Source organism: Bufo bufo, chromosome 2 (genome assembly GCF_905171765.1).
Source record: "Bufo bufo chromosome 2, aBufBuf1.1, whole genome shotgun sequence".
NCBI lineage: Eukaryota > Metazoa > Chordata > Amphibia > Anura > Bufonidae > Bufo > Bufo bufo.
Window position 1 is genome coordinate 546,972,764 of NC_053390.1, and position 19,487 is coordinate 546,992,250.

The 19,487-nt window shown below is 45.9% G+C and overlaps 1 protein-coding gene across 2 annotated transcripts in view; it reads right to left on the bottom strand.

Moving 5' to 3' along the window:
* LOC120989755 overlaps window positions 1-19,487 on the bottom strand; it is a 329,530-nt gene that overhangs the window by 260,254 nt on the left and 49,789 nt on the right. The window contains exon 4 of one of the 2 annotated variants that reach the window (XM_040418047.1): window positions 9,674-9,747. The exons of the other annotated variant lie outside the window; for it this stretch is intronic. Coding sequence (XP_040273981.1) covers window positions 9,674-9,747 — 74 coding nt within the window. The remainder of the gene's footprint in view (window positions 1-9,673; window positions 9,748-19,487) is intronic. 2 annotated transcript variants of the gene reach the window in all.

Genomic DNA, 19,487 nt, shown 5'->3' on the forward strand with positions numbered 1-19,487 from the left:
TTTATATATTTTATATGTGAAATTGGGAAAAGGGGGGTGATTTATACTTCATATTTTAGTGTTTTTTTTTTTTTCACTTTTTATTTAATAACTATTTCCCCCCTTAGGGGCTAGAACCTGGGATCTTTCATCCCTTTTCCTATTCACCCTGATAGATCTCTATCAGGGTAAATAGGACTCCACACTGTCCCTGCTGCTCTGTGCTTTGTGCACACAGCATCAGGGATGTTACCATGGCAACCAGGGCTTCTGTAGCGTCCTGGCTGCCATGGTAACCGATCGGAGCCCCAGGCTTACACAGCTGGGGCTCCGATCAGAAGCTGCCACTGCACCACCAATGAGGGGGAGTGGAGAGGTCCCTGTGGCCACTGCCACCAATGATTTTAATACTGGAGGGTTGAGAGGGGCCGGCGCACTGTGCCACCAATGATTTTAATGGGATGGGGGGATTGAGGGGGGGGGCACACTGCACCACCAATGATTTTACCCCTTTATACAGGAGGCGGGTACTAGCAGATCAGCGGCAGTTAACTGCCGCTGATCGCAGCTCCCTGTCAGGGGCAGGGTGCCGGCAATGCGATTCTGCTGCCGGCACCCGCCTCCTGTATGTGTTAAAGACTGACTACTGTATATGAGTCCAGACTTTCACTATTAGGCCACACAGAGCGGCGCCCAGCGATGTCTCAGCACTCACCATTTAGTCCTGGGCGCCGCTCCGTTCGCCCGCAGTGCCCCATTACTGTCTCCTCTCCTGCTCCACATGCTGCGGATTACTATCGGAGCGATGGGAGGAGACATCAGCTTCACTAGTGGGCGTTCCTTCTCCCTGGCTGTAGCGCTGTCCAATCGCAGCGCAGGGAAAAGGAACGCCCACTAGTGAAGCTGATGTCTCCTCCCATCGCTCCGATAGTAATCCCATCATTGGTGGCGCAGTGCGCCCGCCCCTCCTCCGCCCCTCTCTTCTCATTGCCGCCCTCCTCCACCCCCTCTCTTCTCATTGCCGCCCCTCTCTTCTCATTGCCGCCCCTCCTCCGCCCCTCTCTTCTCATTGGTGGCAGCGGCAGCAGCACAGGGGGAGGGAGGACAGCTTCCTTCTCCCCGTGCTGCTGAGAGAGAACATGAGCGCGCCGATAGCAGCGCGCTCATGTTCAGAGATACGAGACTGCGCAGCAGCGCAGCCCAGTATCGAAAAAACGGAAATCCCGGTATCGTATCGATACCGGGACAAAAGTATCGATTGGGTATCGAAATTTCGATACCCGCAACAACCCTAGTTTGAATCATTTAGAAAATTAAATTTTATTTTTTTGGGACGTAAGAAGGCTTAGAAGTTTAGAAGCAAATCTTAAAATTTTTAAGAAAATTTCCAAAATTAAATTTTTTCAGGACCAGTTCAGTTATGAAGTCACTTTCTGGGGCTTACATAATACAAACGACCCATAAAATCACCCCATTTTAGAAACTACACCCCCTCAATGTATTCAAAACTGATTTTACAAACTGTGTTAACACTTTAGGTGTTCCACAAGAATTAAAGGAAAATGTAGATTAAATTTGAGAATTTCACTCTTTTGGCAAATGTTCCATTTTAATCCATTTTTTTCCGGCTACCAAACAAGGGTTAACAGCCAAACAAAACAATATTTATTACCCTGATTCTGTAGTTTAGAGAAACACCCCATATGTGGTCGTAAACTGCTATACGGGCACACGACAGGGCACAGAAGAAAAGGAACGCCATATAGTTTTTGGAAGACAGATTTCTCTGAGATAATTTTAAGTTGCCATGTCACATATGAAGACCCCCTGATGCACCCCTAGAGTAGAAACTCCAAAAAAAATAAAATGACCCCATTTTGGAAACTACAGGATAAGGTGGCAGTTTTGTGGGTACCATTTTAGGATATATACGATTTTCGGTTGCTCTATAATACACTTTTTGTGAGGCAAGGTAACAAAAAAAAAAAAAAATAGCTGTTTTGGCACAGTTTTTATTTTTTGTTATCCACAATGTTCATCTGACAGGTTAGATCATGTGGTATGAAAAAGGACGCTTTTTTTTATTTATTTTTTTTAACTTAAAACTAAAATGTATATATTATTTTTTTTAAAAAACAATTTTTTTACTTTTTTTACTTTTTATATTTGTCCCACTGTGGGACTTCAGGCTGGATCTGCTGGGCTTCTGTAGCTGGCAGGTTCCGATGCCTGTGTAAGGCATCGGGGCTGCCATGGCAACCATTAGTCCCCTGCCAGCGCAGCGTGGAGAGATGCCGGCAGATGCAGCAGGGGCAATGCACGTGGGAATACGGTAAGGCACCACATTCCCCCACGTACATGTACACGATTTTGCGGGAACGGGTTAAAGTGGTTTTCCAAGATGTTTATACTGATTGGTGGGGGGTCCAACACCCTGAGCCACTGCTGATCAGCTGTTTGAGAATGTACCGCCACAACATTCTCTGAGCTCCCCAAGCACAGTGCTGTACATTGTATAGTGGCTGTGCTTGGTATCACAGCTTAGCCACATTCACTTCAATGGGGCTGAACTGCACCTAGGACATGGGACCAATGAACGTGATTGTCAGATGGCCAAGGCAAATCTGCAAGAAGGCCACTGCACTACTGTGAGCGCCGATGCCTCCTCAAACAACTGATCGGCAGGAGTCCAGGGTGTTGGACAATGAAAGATCAGATACTGATGACTTACCTGGAGGAAAGGTCATCAGTTAAAATACCTCAGACAACCCCTTTAACCCCTTCCTAACATGGCAAGATTCCGCTTCAGCATTTTTGTTTTTTCACTCCCTGCCTCCATAATGTTTTTATTTTTCCATTCACATTTTTGCGGGGCAACTTGTACTTTCTAATGGCACCATTTAATATTGCATATGATGTAGGGGGAAGCTGGAAAAACAAGATTTTGTGGACTCACCTGTAAAATCTATTTCTCGCTTAGTTCATTGGGGGACACAGGACCGTGGGAATAGCTGCTACTGCCACTAGGAGGCGAGACTAGGCTGAAAAGTGTTAAATCCTCCTCTGCCGGCTATACCCCTCCAGCCTGGAGAAAGCATATCAGTTTGTGACCAAGCAGTAGGAGAAAAACCATACATGAAAAGGAACCATAAACTAACCAAATGTCAGTAGGACCGAACCAGAACCGAGGACTCTACCGGCAAACCAACCGCCATAACCTGTGGCAAAAATAGAACAATAATGGGTGGGAGCTGTGTCCCCCAATGAACTAAGCGAGAAAGAAATTTTACAGGTGAGTCCACTAAATCTTTTTTTCTCGCTCGTATCATTGGGGGACACAGGACTGTGGGACGTTCCAAAGCAATCCACGGGGTGGGAAGAACCACACGCTAATGGACCACGTCCTCGCGCAAGCTAAAGACACCGCTGCCTGCAAGACCTTGCGGCCCAGAGCGGCGTCTGCTGATGCAAAGGTATGCACCTGGTAGAACTTGGTGAATATGTGCAAGTAAGACCAAGTCGCTGCCTTACACAGCTGTGAGGCGGAAGCATGGTGGAAACAAGCCCAAGAAGCGCCCACCGCCCTGGTCGAGTGGGCCGTGATACCGAGGGTCGGTGTCTTGCCCCGGGAGCGGTATGCCTCAGCAATTGCCGAGCGAATCCACCTGGCAATCGTGACCTTAGAGGCTGGCAAGCCCTTGCAGCCCAACGAATAGAGAGTCCGTACGGCGGAACGCCCTAGAAATGGACAAATAAATCCTCAGAGCTCGAACCACGTCCAGCTGGTGGAGAGTTCGCTCCCTAGGATGTGAGGGAGAGGGGCAGAACGAAGGGAGAACAATGTCTTCGTTGACGTGGAAGGCAGAGACAACCTTCGGCTAAAAAGAAGGTACTGGGTGGAGAACTGCCTTATCTTGGTGGAAAACAAGAAAGGGCTCCATACAAGAAAGCGCTGCTAATTCCGAAACACGCCTGATGGATGTGATTTCCACCAGGAATGCAACCTTCCAGGAAAGAAAACGGAGGGACACAGCGTCTAGAGGTTGAAAAGGAGCAGATTGGAGGGAACCGAGGACAAAGGTCCAAGTCCCAAGAGGGCAAAGGGGGGGGCAATACAGAGGGACAGTGTGAGCCACCCCTTGTAGAAAGGTCGTAACCGGGAACTCTTCTGCTAATGGATGCTGGAAAAAATTTTTACAGCGACAACACTTGTCCCTTTAAGGAACCAAGAGCAAGACCCCAATCATTCCCGGTTTCAACAGCCACGTCGTCAAACGTAGCGACTTTAAACGCTGAGAGAGGAGATCGACTCTGAGCAGAAGAGGCCACGGCGTGTCTCCTAGAAGGAGCATGATATCTGTGTACCACGCGCAAAGAGGCCAATCCGGAGCAATGAGAATAGTCTGTATGCCCTCCATCCTGATTCTGCCCGGGACGGGGCACACCCGGGGATCTCTTGTTCGAGAGAAGAAAGCAGGGAGTTTGTGGTTGAACCTGGATGCCATTAAAGTCAACCTCCGTTTGGCCCCAATGGAGACAAATTGAATCGAACACTTCCGGGTGCAGAGACCACTCTCCCGGGTCCAAAGTCGTCCGACTGAGGAAATCTTCCATCCAATTCTCCACTCCCGGAATGTAGACCGCCGATAGAGCTGGTACATGATTCTCCGCCCACTTCAGGATTTTGGCTGACTCCTTCATCAACACCTGACTGCGGGTTCCCCCTTGGTGGTTGAGGTAAGCCACCGCCGTGGAGTTGTCTGACTGGTTCCAAATCAGCCAGCCCCTCAGGAGAGGGGTCCAATTAAGAAGTGATAGAGGAGTGGCCCGGAGCTCCAGGATATTGATGGGCAGTTTGGACTCCAACTGAGACCATACGCCTTGGACTGTCCGGTGCGGGAAGACTCAGTCCCAACCCTGAAGACTGGCATTAGTGGTAATGACCGTCCAGGAGACCGGGAGAAAAGACTTCCCCGCCTCCAAGGTTGGGGCCGAGAGCCGCCACCTGAGTGCTGAACGCACCCTTCGGGAAAGGAGGATGGGACGGTCCAAGGATTCCAGTGACTTGTCCCATGACGATAAAATTGCTCGTTAAAGGAAACGGGTGTGAAATTGTGCAAACTGAACTGTTTCGAAGGAAGCGACCATTGCACCCAAGACCCACATGCAAAATCTGATTGATGGGAACCTGCGCCGGAGAAGACGGACCAACCGCAGAAGGGCTAGCCTCTTGTCCAGAGGGAGGCGAACTAACGCTGCGTCCGTGTCGAGGACCATACCAAGGAAGGTGATCCGCCTGGTGGGACATAGGGAAGACTTCTGGAAGTTTACCAGCCAGCTAAAGCATGTCAGGGTATTGAGAATAATAAGTAGACTGTCCTCGTTCTGACAGAAGGTCGCTGCTTTGACCAGGATGTTGTCCAGATAGGGAATCCGGGTCATAGCCCTGGTATGAAGAAGGGCCAGGAGAGGAGCGAGCACTTTCGTGAAGACTCTCGGAGCCATTGCCAAGCCAAAAGGGAAGGGCGACTAATTGGTATTGTTGGGGCCCTACCACAAAGCGGAGGAAGCGCTGGTGCAATGGGGACGTGTAAGTACGCGTCCCAGATATCTATAGAAGAGAGGAATTCTCCCCGCTCCAGTGAAGCAACCACGGAGTGAAGAGACTCCGTTCTGAAGTGTTGAACCCGGAGCTTGAGGTCCAAAACCGGTCGAACGGATCCTTCTTTCTTCGGTACAACAAATAGCTTTAAATAAAACCCTGTGAAGTGTTCCTCCAGGGGAATCGGGGCGATCACGCTGTGAGCGAGGTGGGACTGAAATGCCCGAAAAAAGGCGACGACCCGATCCAAATCTCTGGGTGGTTGAGACCGAAAGAATCGTTCTGGAGGAGGAGAAGCAAATTCTATCTTGTAACCCGATGTTACAACTTTGAGCGTCCACACGTCTGAAAAGTGGGCCTGCCAAATGTCCTGAAACAGAAGGAGCCGACCCTCCACCCATGGGGGGAACGCTCCTTCATGCAGGGGCCTGCTTGTTGTCCAAGGGATGAGGGGGCTGTGCTCGCGGGCGCCAGGCTGGTTGAGGCTGAAAGAAAGGCTTCTTCCGCTGGTATTGCGTGGAGGACTTGGGAGGGGCTCCTGCTGCTGGACGTGTACCCGAAAGGCGGCAAAAGGAGTCAGCCCGGGCATTTAAGGGCCTAGCACGAAACGTGCGCTTGGATCTGCCCTGCGGAAGGTGGGTAATTTTACCACCTGTGGCCTTGGAGATAATTTCATCCAGTCGGGCTCCGAAAAATCGGGTGCCGGAAAAAGGAAAGCCTGCCAGGGAACGCTTTGAAGATGAATCCGCTGCCCAAACCTTAAGCCATAGTTCGCACTGTAAGGCTACAGTAAGAGCCGATGAGCGGGCAACTAGAGCACCCAGGTCCAAGGAAGCCTCAAAGAGATACTTTCCCGCCTGAGATTTGCAGGGCCAAAGATTGGAGCTCAGCCAGAGGGAGGTCCACCGCCAAGTCCCGATTTAACCAGAGTGCCCATTCTGAGACCGCCTTAGCCACCCAGGTGGAAGCAAAAGTGTGCCGAAGTGCTGAGCCACTTGCTGCGAAAGCAGACTTAGCAAAATACTCCATACAGCAATCTACGGGGTCCTGGAGGGATGAGCCACTGGCCACAGGAATGGCGGTATGTTTGGCAAGACGTGCAACCGGAGAATCCACCTTAGGAGGAGAGGACCACTTAGCTATACAATCTGCCGGAAAAGGATACAGCAGATCGAGTCGCTTGGATGTGGTAAAGAGACGATGTGGACGGTCCCACGCCTTCGCAATGACCACTGAAAAGTCATCATGTAAGGGAAAGGCTTTAGGAAATTGTCTGGAGCGGAGAAAAGACACCCCCTGGTGGCTCATGGAGGGGGAGTCATCCTGCACCTGGAAGGTGTCACGGACAGCAGTAACTAGGCTATCCACCATGGAAGCAATCTTAGAAGACTGTTCCGGATCCATATCAGAGTCAGAGTCACCAATCTCCCCATCGGACAGAACTTCCCCTGGGAGGGAGGATGCGTCCGAGCGTGACCCAGGTGGGGTGGAGATGCTGAGGTGTCAGAGGAGGAGTGATGTCCTGCTCTGGGCCGCTTATGCGAAGGTGTGCCCCGAAGCTCCTTACCCGAGGAGGGTGCGGACTGCGCAGGTGGGGATTTAGCAACCAAACGACCCATGAGAAAGAGGGTGGATTGGGATATTTTCGATAGGTCCTTCACTGCCCGGGATAATGCACGGGCCCAGTCCGTTTTTCACACGGTCAGGGTGGTCATGCGGTTGCGTGGGCTCAGTGGGCTCAGTGGGCTGAACCTGTCTGGGCGCACAGCATGCGGAGCATACAGAATCTGGCTGGCTGCGAGGGAACTTAATTTTGCATTTAGTGCATGCATAATAAGTGGTGGCTGGTGGCATTCGAGGGTCGCTAGTGGGTTCGGACATGGTTGCTAACCAACTCCTATACTGATCTCAAGGCTGGAGAGGAGTGAAACAGTCCTACCAGTTTGCAGGTCCTGTGTCCCAGTAGAAGCATTGAGAGCCTGAACCAGCGCGGGAAAGCAAAGGATCCTCCCACAAAGCCACGGCAGGAAGCCAAGCCCCGCCCCCTGCATCATAGAGGGGGGGGGGAACCGCGGAGACCCCTCAGCAGACACGCCTGGAGTGGGCGCGACCCGAATCGCAGGTAAGCCCAAAAGGAAGCCGGGGCCTGCGGGAGGGAGGTGGCCGGCCTGCCTAATGGTGACGCCAGGGGACAAACGGGGGTCACTTTAAGTACTACCCAGAGGCTACAGGAACACAGAAAGGTCAATCTGTTCCGTGGAAAGCTGGGTGATACCTGAGAATGGGTGTAAAATACTCCCCTATTCCAGAGTACTCACCTCATCTTCATCCTCTTCTCTTCACCCTCCCTTAGTTGACCAGCAGGGTTACCTCTTCAGCAGCTGGCACCCGAAGTGGCAGGAGTCTGGTATGGATGGAGGGTCTTAACGGATCCAAGTAACCCTTTGGCAGGCGGGAAGCAGGGGAGCGAGGCTGCCCTGGTCCACCTTTCCTTCCCCGGGGAGACAGAGAGGCTAGGCGACTATCTCTCATACCTAAAAAGGAAAAAAGTTTAAAATAACAAAAGGAAGCAACCCTGCAAGCAAGGAGGTCTGCCTCCTAAAGACACTAAGCTAAAAACTGATAAGCTCTCTCCAGGCTGAAGGGTGTATAGTCGGCAGAGGAGGAGCTAACACTTTTCAGCCTAACGTCGCCTCCTAGTGGCAGCAGCAGCTATACCCACGGTCCTGTGTCCCCCAATGATACGAGCGAAAAAAATGCAATTCCTCCACAGTTTTCTGGGTATTGTTTTTACGGCATTCGTATTTGGTAAAACTGACTTGTGGTCTTCATTCATCAGCTCAGTACGATTACAACAATATCATATTTGGAAAGTTGTTTTGTTTTTAATACTGGAAATTTAAAAAAAAACAAAAAACATTTTTTTCTTTTCATTACTATATTCTGACCGCATAAATTATTTTCTTACAGTTATGTCTACCAAAGGCTCATTTTTTGTGGGAGGTTTAATTTTTTTTTGTAACTATACATTTATTTATTTCTGATTTGTGAGATCCGTCATGGGCTCTCAGAAGCGGTCCAAAACAGATCAGTTTTGCCCTAATGCAGTCTGAATGGAAAAGGATTCGCTCAGTTTACCTCCGTTCAGTCATCATTCCACTTTGGAGGCGGACACCAAAATGCTGCCTGCAATGTTTTGCTGTCCGCCTGATGAAGCGGAGCCAAACGGATCCGTCCTGACACACAATGTAAGTCAATGGGGACGGATCAGTTTTCTCTGACAATAGAAAACGGATCCGTCCCTCATTGACTTTCAATGGTGTTTAAGACGGATCAGTCATTGCTATAGTAGACATAATACAACCGGATCCGTTCATGACGGATGCATGCGGTGGTATTATTGTAACTGAAGCATTTTTGCAGATGCATGACAGATCCACAAAAAACGCTAATGTGAAAGTAGCCCTAGATTGCAGTTTGTATACAGTAATGGAATTTTATCCATTACCCTATATTACAATTCAGTGCTGCCACCCGCTGCCCTGAATTGTAATGTAAAAGTTATAAGCCTTGAAGCCTGGCTCATTACTACAGTGCAACGCCTTCCCTAATCTCTGCCGGGGGGGGGGATCAGGGGGGGCATGGGGGGCAGTCCTACTCAACAATTGTGCGCTTTACGGGTTTTCAGCCTCTCAGATGCGGTGGTCGCATTTGACCACGTCACCGGAGATGTGAAATGTCCGCGACCAGCATTACTGCCCATTGAGGACATTAGCCCCAGGTGTCTTCTTTGGCAGATGTCAGAAAGGGGTTCAAGTATACACCACAACAGATTTGTATATAAATGTATTTCTATGTAGTCACATATGAAGCATCACATATTCTGCAGCTTTGTACACGGAATGCAATTACTCACATAATGAATGATGTACTATTTTCGAAAAAATCTTTCAATTAGTCACATTTTAGATTTTCAACTCAAAAATTCTTAATATATAAATCATACTTGAGCTTATGGTTTCTAATTCATTAAAGAAACAAAACCCATTGGCACATGACGATGATGGCCATGATGGGTCATATTTGTCTTACCTTTCCGCTTTGTTGCATTACGAAATGACCAGAACGTCCAGTAGCAGTGAATTCTTCATCATCTTCTTCCCTATCTATGTTGGAGGCAAAACCGCAAACAATAAGGATTACATTATACTCACTGACGGTATACTTATCAGGCATTACATCCAACAATACTATTTAACTGGTTGTCCATGTGTGTTTTTTAACGCCTTAACCCTATCCTCATGTGGCAATTTTCTGTTTTCATTTTTCACTACCTGCCTTCCCAGAGCCATAACTTCTTTATTTTCACATAGCCATATGAGGGCTTTCTTTGTGCAGGACAAGTTGTACTTTCTATTTCTTACATTTCATTTTGCATAGGATATAGTGGGAAAGAAATTTCCAATGGGGTGGAATTAGAAAAAGAAACACAATTCCAACATGGTTTTACAGGGTTTTTTTTTTTTCTTTTTATGGACTTCCTTATGCAACTGAGGCTACTTTCACACTGGCGTTTCTGGGTCCGCTTCTGAGATCCGTTTCAGGGCTCTCACAAGCGACCCAAAACGGATCAGTTAAGCCCCAATGCATTCTGAATGGATAAGAATCCGTTCAGAATGCATCAGTTTGTCTGCGTTTGGCCTCCGTTGCGTTTTTTTAGACGGTCACTAAAACGCAGCTTACAGCGTTTTGGTGACCGTCTGACTATGCAGAGCCTAACGGATCAGTCTAGACTTACAATGTAAGTCAATAGGGACGGATCCGTTTTTCACTGACACAATATGGTGCAATTGAAAACGGATCCATCCCCAATTGACTTTCAATGTAAGTCAAGACGGATGCGTTTTGACTTACTTTTTTTGAATGAATAATGCAAACGGATCCGTTAACGGATAGAAGCGTTTGCATTATTCGTGCGGATCCGTCTGTGCAGATACAAGGCGGTTCCGCACAAAACGCGAGTGTGAAAGTAGTCTGACTTGTGTTCTTCATTCTCCAGGTCAGTACGAATCCAGCGATAACACATATGTATAGTTTACCTTGCGTTTTAATACTGAAAAGTAATTTTTTTTCCTTTTCATCACCATATTCTGACCCCATAACTTTTTACAGTGACTCATTTTTTGAGAAATGATCTATAGTTTTTGGTAATACTATTTTGGGGTGTTTATGACTTTTTGATCACTTTTTATTCAAATTTTTTTGAGGTAAGGTGATGAAAAAACTGCAAAATCAGCCATTTTTATTTTTTCAGTTACACCATATGGGATAACTTTTTTTTATGTTTTAATAATATGGGTGATGCCCGTGATTTTTTTTTTTTTGTTTATTTTTTGGGGGGGGAAGGGGGATCAGGCTACTTTCACACTCGCGTTTGGTGGGAATCCATCATGGATCTGCACAGACTGATCCGTTCAGATAATACAACCGTCTGCATCCGTTCAGAACGGATTTGTTTGTATTATCTGAAACATAGCCAAAACGGATCAGTCTTGAACACCTTCGAAAGTCAATGGGGGAAGGATCCGTTTTCTATTGTGCCATACTGTGTCAATAATAACGTTTGCCTCAACATAGTCAGGCGTCCGCCTCCAGAGCGAAATGGAGGCGGAACGGAGGCAAACTGATGCATTCTGAGCGGATCCTTATCCATTCAGAATGCATTAGGGCAAGTAGCCTTAAAGTATAACTGACATTTCACTATCAAAAATGAAATTCCTAACATATGTGATGCTGAAGGGAAGATATTCATGAAGCTGCATTTTTCAGCTAATTTTACCTTTCTGATGTCTGTATTCAGCCCTTAGCAACCATAATTCTTTGTGCCCCTATTTCAGCAACTTCCTAACATGGCCTCTGCTGCTCTTCCTGTGATGCTTTGCCCTTCCTTGAGGCCATCCTGTATTTCCCTCACTTCCCATAAGCCCTTGCTCTCTTCACATGAACTAGCAGGACCCATCAGAACGCAGATAACTTCTCACAGTACCCAGAGCAGTGTGTATCCTCACATACAGCTAACCAGAAACAAGCACTGCAATTACATTAAATCAGTAAGCATTTCTTTTAACCTCTTAATAGCTACTTATGGGGGAGCTACTTTAGTTGCTTCTATCTCTGGTTTGGTACCAGCTAGAAACGTTGTATTGTCTGAAATCGGACATTCCTAGCTTTCAGACAATACCAGAATGACATAAATGTGTTCAGTACAGGGGAAGATATCAATGATAGAAATCGGGATGCTGTGAATGAAGCTGAAAGTGATTTCACCTCTGTTGCTTTCAAAACAAGACCAGTTGCATATTCCTAGCTGCTACCATTGAGAAGATATCACCATCTAAAGCAGCCCTCCCCCCTCCACGTTCTGCCTCAGCCCAGCTCCAGGCTGTCAGGGCTGAGCGCCTTCTCCCAGAGCTCATCTGTCTCTTGTTAGAATACTGAGAAGACGGACTGCACATGGCAACGCTGTGAGATGAGAGCTGCTGAATAGGAAAGTAGCATGCATTTGTTGGAGTTATTAGCAGGTGTAACTGAAAATGATCAAATTTTAAAGCACTTATACAGCAGGGTGTACTATACCATTAGGGAATAAAAAATGAAACGGCAAATAAACAAGTGTGAAACAACTGAAAATATGTCATATTCTAGGTTCTTCAAAGTAGCCACCTTTTGCTTTGATTACTGCTTTGCACACTCTTGGCATTCTCTTGATGAGCTTCAAGAGGTAGCTTCGAGACTCATCAGACCAGGCAACATTTTTCCAGTCTTCAACAGTCCAATTTTGGTGAGCTCGTGCAAATTGTAGCCTCTTTTTCCTATTTGTAGTGGAGATGAGTGGTACCCGGTGGGGTCATCTGCTGTTGTAGCCCATCCGCCTCAAGGTTGTGCGTGTTGTGGCTTCACAAATGCTTTGCTGCATACCTCGGTTGTAACGAGTGGTTATTTCAGTCAATGTTGCTCCTCTATCAGCTTGAATCAGTAGGCCCATTCTCCTCTGACCTCTAGCATCCACAAGGCATTTTTGCTCACAGGACTGCCGCATACTGGATGTTTTTCCCTTTTCACACCATTCTTTGTAAACCCTAGAAATGGTTGTGCGTGAAAATCCCAATAACTGAGCAGATTGTGAAATACTCAGACCGGCCCGTCTGGCACCAACAACCATGCCACGCTCAAAATTGCTTAAATCACCTTTCTTTCCCATTCTGACATTCAGTTTGGAGTTCAGGAGATTGTCTTGACCAGGACCACACCCCTAAATGCATTGAAGCAACTGCCATGTGATTGGTTGACTAGATAATTGCATTAATGAGAAATAGAACAGGTGTTCCTAATAATTCTTTAGGAGAGTGTGTGTATGTGTATAATAATATATTAGGGATCGACCGATTATCGGTTTGGCCGATATTATCGGCCGATATTGAGGATTTTGAACGTTATCGGTATCGGCATCTATTTTGCCGATATTCCGATAACGTATTGGGAACACAGAACGCGCTGCTGACAGCGCGTTCTGTGTTCCCTCCGCAGCACAGGGGAGAAGGAAGCAGTGTCTCCTCCCCCTGTGCTGCTGCTGCCGCTGCCGCCAATGGCAGGAGAGGAGACAAGAGGAGGGGAGGGGCTGTGGCCGCTGCGCCACCAATGAAGATGAGTCTTTCATTAATTCATATACAGGAGGCGGGAGCTGGCTGCAGAATCACATAGCCGGCTCCCGACCTCTATCAGCGGCAGCTGCGGTCCGCGGTAGTTAACCCCTTAGGTGCCGCGGATCGCAGCTACCGCTCATAGAGGTCGGGAGCCGGTTATGTGACTCTGCAGCCAGCTCCCGCCTCCTGTATATGAAAGAGAGGTATCTTCATTGGTGGCGCAGTGCCCCCCCCCCCCCCCCCTCAAGCCCCCTAGTATTAATCATTGGTGGCGCAGTGCGCCCCCCACCCCCATCCCAATAGTAAAAACATTGGTGGCGCAGTGCGCCCCCACCCCCCACCCCCCACCCAGTATTACTCATTGGTGGCAGTGGCCACAGGATCCCCTCTCCCCTGCTCCTCCGATCGGAGCCCCAGCAGTGTAATCCTGGGGCTCCGATCGGTTACCATGGCAGCCAGGACACTATTGAAGCCCTGGCTGCCATGCTAAGCTCCCTGCTGCCGTGTGCACAAAGCACAAGGCAGCAGGGACAGTGTGAGATCCTATTCACCCTGATAGAGATCTATCAGGGTGAATGGGACAAGGGTTCTAGTCCCTAAGGGGGTTAAAAGTTTTATAAAAAAAAAAACACCAAAATATTAAGTATAAATGAAAAAGATTTACAAAAAAAATAAAATAATAATACACGTTAACAATAAACATTAATTTTCAGCAGATTTGTGTAGGAAAAAAATTTTTTTCTCAAAAATAAAAATACCCAGAATATCGGTATAAATTATCGGCTATCGGCCTGAAAGTTGACAAATTAGCGGTATCGGCCCTAAAAAATCAATATCGGTCGATCCCTAATTATATATATATATATATATATATATATATATATATATATATATATATATATATATATATAAATAAATCAGGGCAGCACTCCTGGTAGTCGGGTGTGGGTGCCAGCGGCGAAAAACACCTTACCAAGGTGTACAATATAGGATGAAGAAAGACACCGCAGCACATCCGTTAGGTGAAAAAAGTGGGACCCTTTATTCACCTGTGCGACGTTTCGGTCCGCTTACTGGGACCATTCTCAAGCAATACAGCATTGTGGGAACTGTGAACATTTTATGCAGTCATAGTCGATTAACATACACAAGTGACAATCAATAAAATATACAAAATACAAAAGATATAGTAAAGTTACTGTGCAGGATTCCCACCCGATGAGGGGTTAACTGTGACGAGCATGGTGGGAGGGTGATGGCTGCTGCTGTTGCGCCTCCCCCTTTTCTGTGCCCGTTGACGCCGGATGACAATGCATCGCTTGATGGCATGTCGCCCGTCTACATACCCTGGGTGTTCTATCCGTGTACTGCGATGTTGGTTTATACCTTTACCTACGGCTTTGATATGTTATGCTGCCGTGTCACGTGACGTTTCACTGGGTGATCATGTGTTTGACTTACAGTGACGTCACGGACATGCGCAGTAGCAGTTCCGGGACGCCACTTCCATGCAGCGCATCACGCCACAGCTCATCCTCCCACCATCGAGCACGCCCTTCTCCATGTTTGGTCTTGTCAACTTCACATATTCACAGGTGATAATGATTCACTATTAATTGTCACTTCTGTATGTTTATTGTATTTATGACTAATATGTATACCTGGAAGCTTCATGTATGCCGATCAGGGCTTTGATCTTAACTACCTTCCGGGCCTGTCACATTTGTATTCTTTTGATATTTACTATATCTTTTGTATTTTGTATATTTTATTGATTGTCACTTGTGTATGTTAATCGACTATGACTGCATAAAATGTTCACAGTTCCCACAATGCTGTATTGCTTGAGAATGGTCCCAGTAAGCGGACCGAAACGTCGCACAGGTGAATAAAGGGTCCCACTTTTTTCACCTAACGGATGTGCTGCGGTGTCTTTCTTCATTATATATATATATATATATATATATATATATATATATATATATATATATATTATTTTTTTTACTTTTTGTTAGGTCCGCAAGTGGACTAGCAACTTATACAGAATAATGGAAGTAGCTCCATTAGGGCTCATGCACACAAACGTATTTTCTTTCCGTGTCAACTCCTTTTTTTTGGCGGACCGTATGCGGAACCATTCACTTTAGGGCTCATGCACACGACAGTATGGCTTTTTCAGTGTTTTGCGGTCCGTTTTTTACGGATCCGTTGTTCAGTTTTTTGTTTCCGTTGTGTTTCCGTTTGCCATATACAGTATATAGTAATTACATAGAAAAAATTGGGCTGGGCATAAGATTTTCAATAGATGGTTCAGCAAAAACGGAACGGATACAGAAGACATACAGATGCATTTCCGTATGTGTTCCGTTTTTTTTTTTTTTTTTTGCGGACCCATTGACTTGAATGGAGCCAAGCACCGTGATTTGCGGACAAGAATAGGACATGTTCTATCTTTTCATGGTACGGAAATAAGGAAATACTGAAACGGAATGCACACGGAGACACTTTTTTTGCTGAACCATTGAAATGAATGGTTCAGTATATGTACCGCATACTGAACTCAAAAAACGGCCAGTATACTAAACGCAAAATACTGTCGTGTGCATGAGCCCTTAATGGGTCCGTTAAAAAAAAAAAAAAACAGAAGGTACTCAGTGTGCATTCCGTATGTCCGTATTTCCGTTCCGCAAAAAAATAGAACATGTCCTATTATTGTCCGCATTACAGACAAGGATAGTACTGTTCTATTAGGGGCCAGCTATTCCGTGCCGCAAAATACGGAATGCACGCGGACGTCATCCGTATTTTTTGCGGACAGCAAAATATATACGGTCGTGTGCATGAGCCCTTATTTTGTACAGAAATCACTATATCCCAGTTCAGTGCTGCCACCTGCTAGCCTGAACTGGGATATAGTAATAATGAGCCTGGAAATCTAGTACAGCCTCCAGCTCATTGTCAGAACAGGGTGCTTTCCCCAATCTCCGCCGGAGCAATGCACGTTCGACCCAGAAGAGCGCTTCTGGGTGTTGGCTCTCTCAGACGCTGTGGTCACATTCGAGTACGGCAACTGAGGTGTTGAATGTCCACAGTCGGTATTACTGCCAATTGTGGATATTAGCCACAGGTGCCTGCTGTATGAAACAGCAGGCACTCAGCGGATATGACACTCCCTTTGCAGTGGGTGCCAGCTTTAAAGACCCAACATCCAACGAACATGTACGGCAGATGTCGGGAACGGGTTAAGGACCTAGCCAGTTTTTTTTTTGTTTTTTTTTGTGTGTGTGTTTTCTTTTTTACCATCCAAAAGCCACAACTTTTTAAATTTTACATCTACATAGCACTATGGAGGACTTATTTTCTGCAGGAAAAGTTGTATTTTTTTTTATGGCACCATTTAAATTACCATATTAGGTAATAAAAAAAAGGAAAAGGAATTCTCAATGGGTTGAAATTGGAAAGAAAAAAAAAGAAAATCAATGCCAAAGTTTTTGGGGGTTTGATATTTTGGCATTCATTGTGCACTAAAAATGACCAAATACCATACCAAATTTGTATAGTTTTTATGTTTTACTTAAAAAAAACAAAAATTCTAAAAAATAAAACATTGTGTTTACATCGCCATATTCTGACTGCCATAATTTTTTATATTTCTATCTACAGAGCTATGTGAAGGCTTGTTTTTTTGCAGGGCGAACTGTAGTTTTTTTATAACCGAGTTATACATCACTTTTTCTTACTTTTTTTTTGAGGGGTGGACAAGGTGACAAAAAAATTGGCAATCAGATTTTATTTAAATTTTTTATCCGTCATAACATTCACCGAGCAGGAAAAGTATTTTTATATTGCAATAGGATATTTATTTTCAGATGCATCAATACCTGTTTTTTCATTTATTGTTTATTTTTATGTGCAAAATTGGTGAAATGGTGGTTGCATTTTTGGGCGTACCTGTACGCCCTGTGTATTTCAGATCACCGCCGCCGAACAAGGTGCCTGCTCAAATCATTGAGCAGGCACCTTGATACAATGCCCAGGGAGGTCCTGTGATTCCCCGCCCCCGCCCTGTGTCGGCTATCGCAGCAAACCGTAGGTCAATTCAGATCAGCAGTTTGCTGCGTTTCCGGGTTATTCGGGTCTCTGGTGACCCGATAACCCGGAATACGACGGTGATCGGTGGTGTGATAATACACCACCAATCATCGTCCTGCGATCCTGATAGGTGGGATTGGCCGGCTGGGCCGGCTGGGCAGGTGGGCGGGCGCAGCAGCAATTTTCGCTCATACAGGTCAGTCGAGCGGGTGAGAGGAAAAGCTCATCAGGCACAAATCGGTGTATTTGATTAGGTAGGGATAGTGAGGGAGAGTTAGGGGGGAGTGGAAGTTTTATTTATTGTGGTCTAGCACCCGGATCGGGTGTCTGGGGTCCACAGCACTCAGCTGTGTGACCCTAGACCCTAGGGTTAACATTATTAACCCTTTAGGTGTTCCTCAGTTTATGGCAAATGGAGATTACATTTTAGAATTTCTATTTTTGGTAACCTTGCCTCACAAAAATGTAATATAGAGCAACCAAAAATCATATGTACCCTAAAAATAGTCCCAACAAAACTGCCACCTTATCCCGTAGTTTCCAAAATGGGGTCACTTTTATGGAGTTTCTACTCTAGGAGTGCATCAGGGGGGCTTCAAATGGGACATGGTGTAAATAAACCAGTCCAGCAAAATCTGCCTTCCAAAAACCACACGGCGCTCGCTTCCCTCTATGCCCTACCATGTGCCCGTACAGTAGTTTACGACCACAAACTACAGAATCAGGGAAATAAAAATAGAGTTTTGTTTGGCTGTTAACCCTTGCTTTGTTACTGGAAAAAATGGATTAAAATAGAAAATTTGCACAAATTTTTTTTTATTATTCTGACATTTTATCTCCATTTGCCATTAACTCTTGTGGAACACCTAAAGAATTAACGACGTTTGTAAAATCAGTTTTGAATACCTTGAGGGGTGAAGTTTCTAGAATGGGGTCATTTTTGGGTGGTTTCTATTATGTAAGCCTCACAAAGTGACTTCAGACCTGAACTGGTCCTTAAAAAGTGGGTTTTTGAAAATTTCAGAAAAATTTCAAGATTTGCTTCTAAACTTCTAAGCCTTGTAACGTCCCCAAAAAATAAAATGTCATTCCCAAAATGATCCAAACATGAAGTAGACATATGGGGAATGTAAAGTAATAACTATTTTTGGAGGTATTACTATGTATTATAGAAGTAGAGAAATTGAAATGTGCAAATTTTTGGTAAATTTGGTATTTATTTTTTTTATAAATAAAAATGAATTTATTTTACTACATTTTACCAGTGTCATGAAGTACAATATGTGAAGAAAAAAACCATCTCAGTAAAGCTTGGATAAGTCAAAGCATTTTAAAGTTATCACCACATTAAGTGACACTGGTCAGATTTGCAAAAAAAATAATCACCTGGTCTTTAAGGTGAAAATGAGCCCGGTCCTTAAGGGGTTAATATTTGTGTGTTTTGTTTTTTTACTGTAATTTTTTTGTCATTGATCACTTGTCCCACTATCTGCAACAGAATACTTCTGCAGTCTATAGGATTCTGACAGGCTGCCTGTGAAGCCATGCCTCGTGCATCTAAGGGCTCATGCACACGACCGTTGTGTGCATCCGTGGCCGTTGTTCCGTTTTCCGTGATTTTCTGCGGACCCATTGACTTTCAATGGGTCCGTTGAAAACTCGGAAAGTGCACCATTGTTCATCCGCGGCCGTGATCCGTGTTTCCTGTCCGTCAAAAAAATATGACCTGTCCTATTTTTTTGACGGACAACGGTTCACGGACCCATTCAAGTCAATAGGTCCGTGAAAAAACACGGATGCACACAAGATTGGCATCCGCGTCCGTAGGCTACTTTCACACAGACGGATCGCAGATCCGTCTGCATAAAAGCTTTTTCAGAGCTGAGTTTTCACTTCGTGAAAACTCAGATCCGACAGTATATTCTAACACAGAGGCGTTCCCATAGTGATGGGGACGCTTCAAGTTAGAATATACTAAGAACTGTGTACAAGACTGCCCCCTGCTGCCTGGCAGCACCCGATCTCTTACAGGGGACTGTGATCCGCACAATTAACCCCTCAGGTGCTGCACCTGAGGGGTTAATTGTGCGTATCATAGCCCCCTGTAAGAG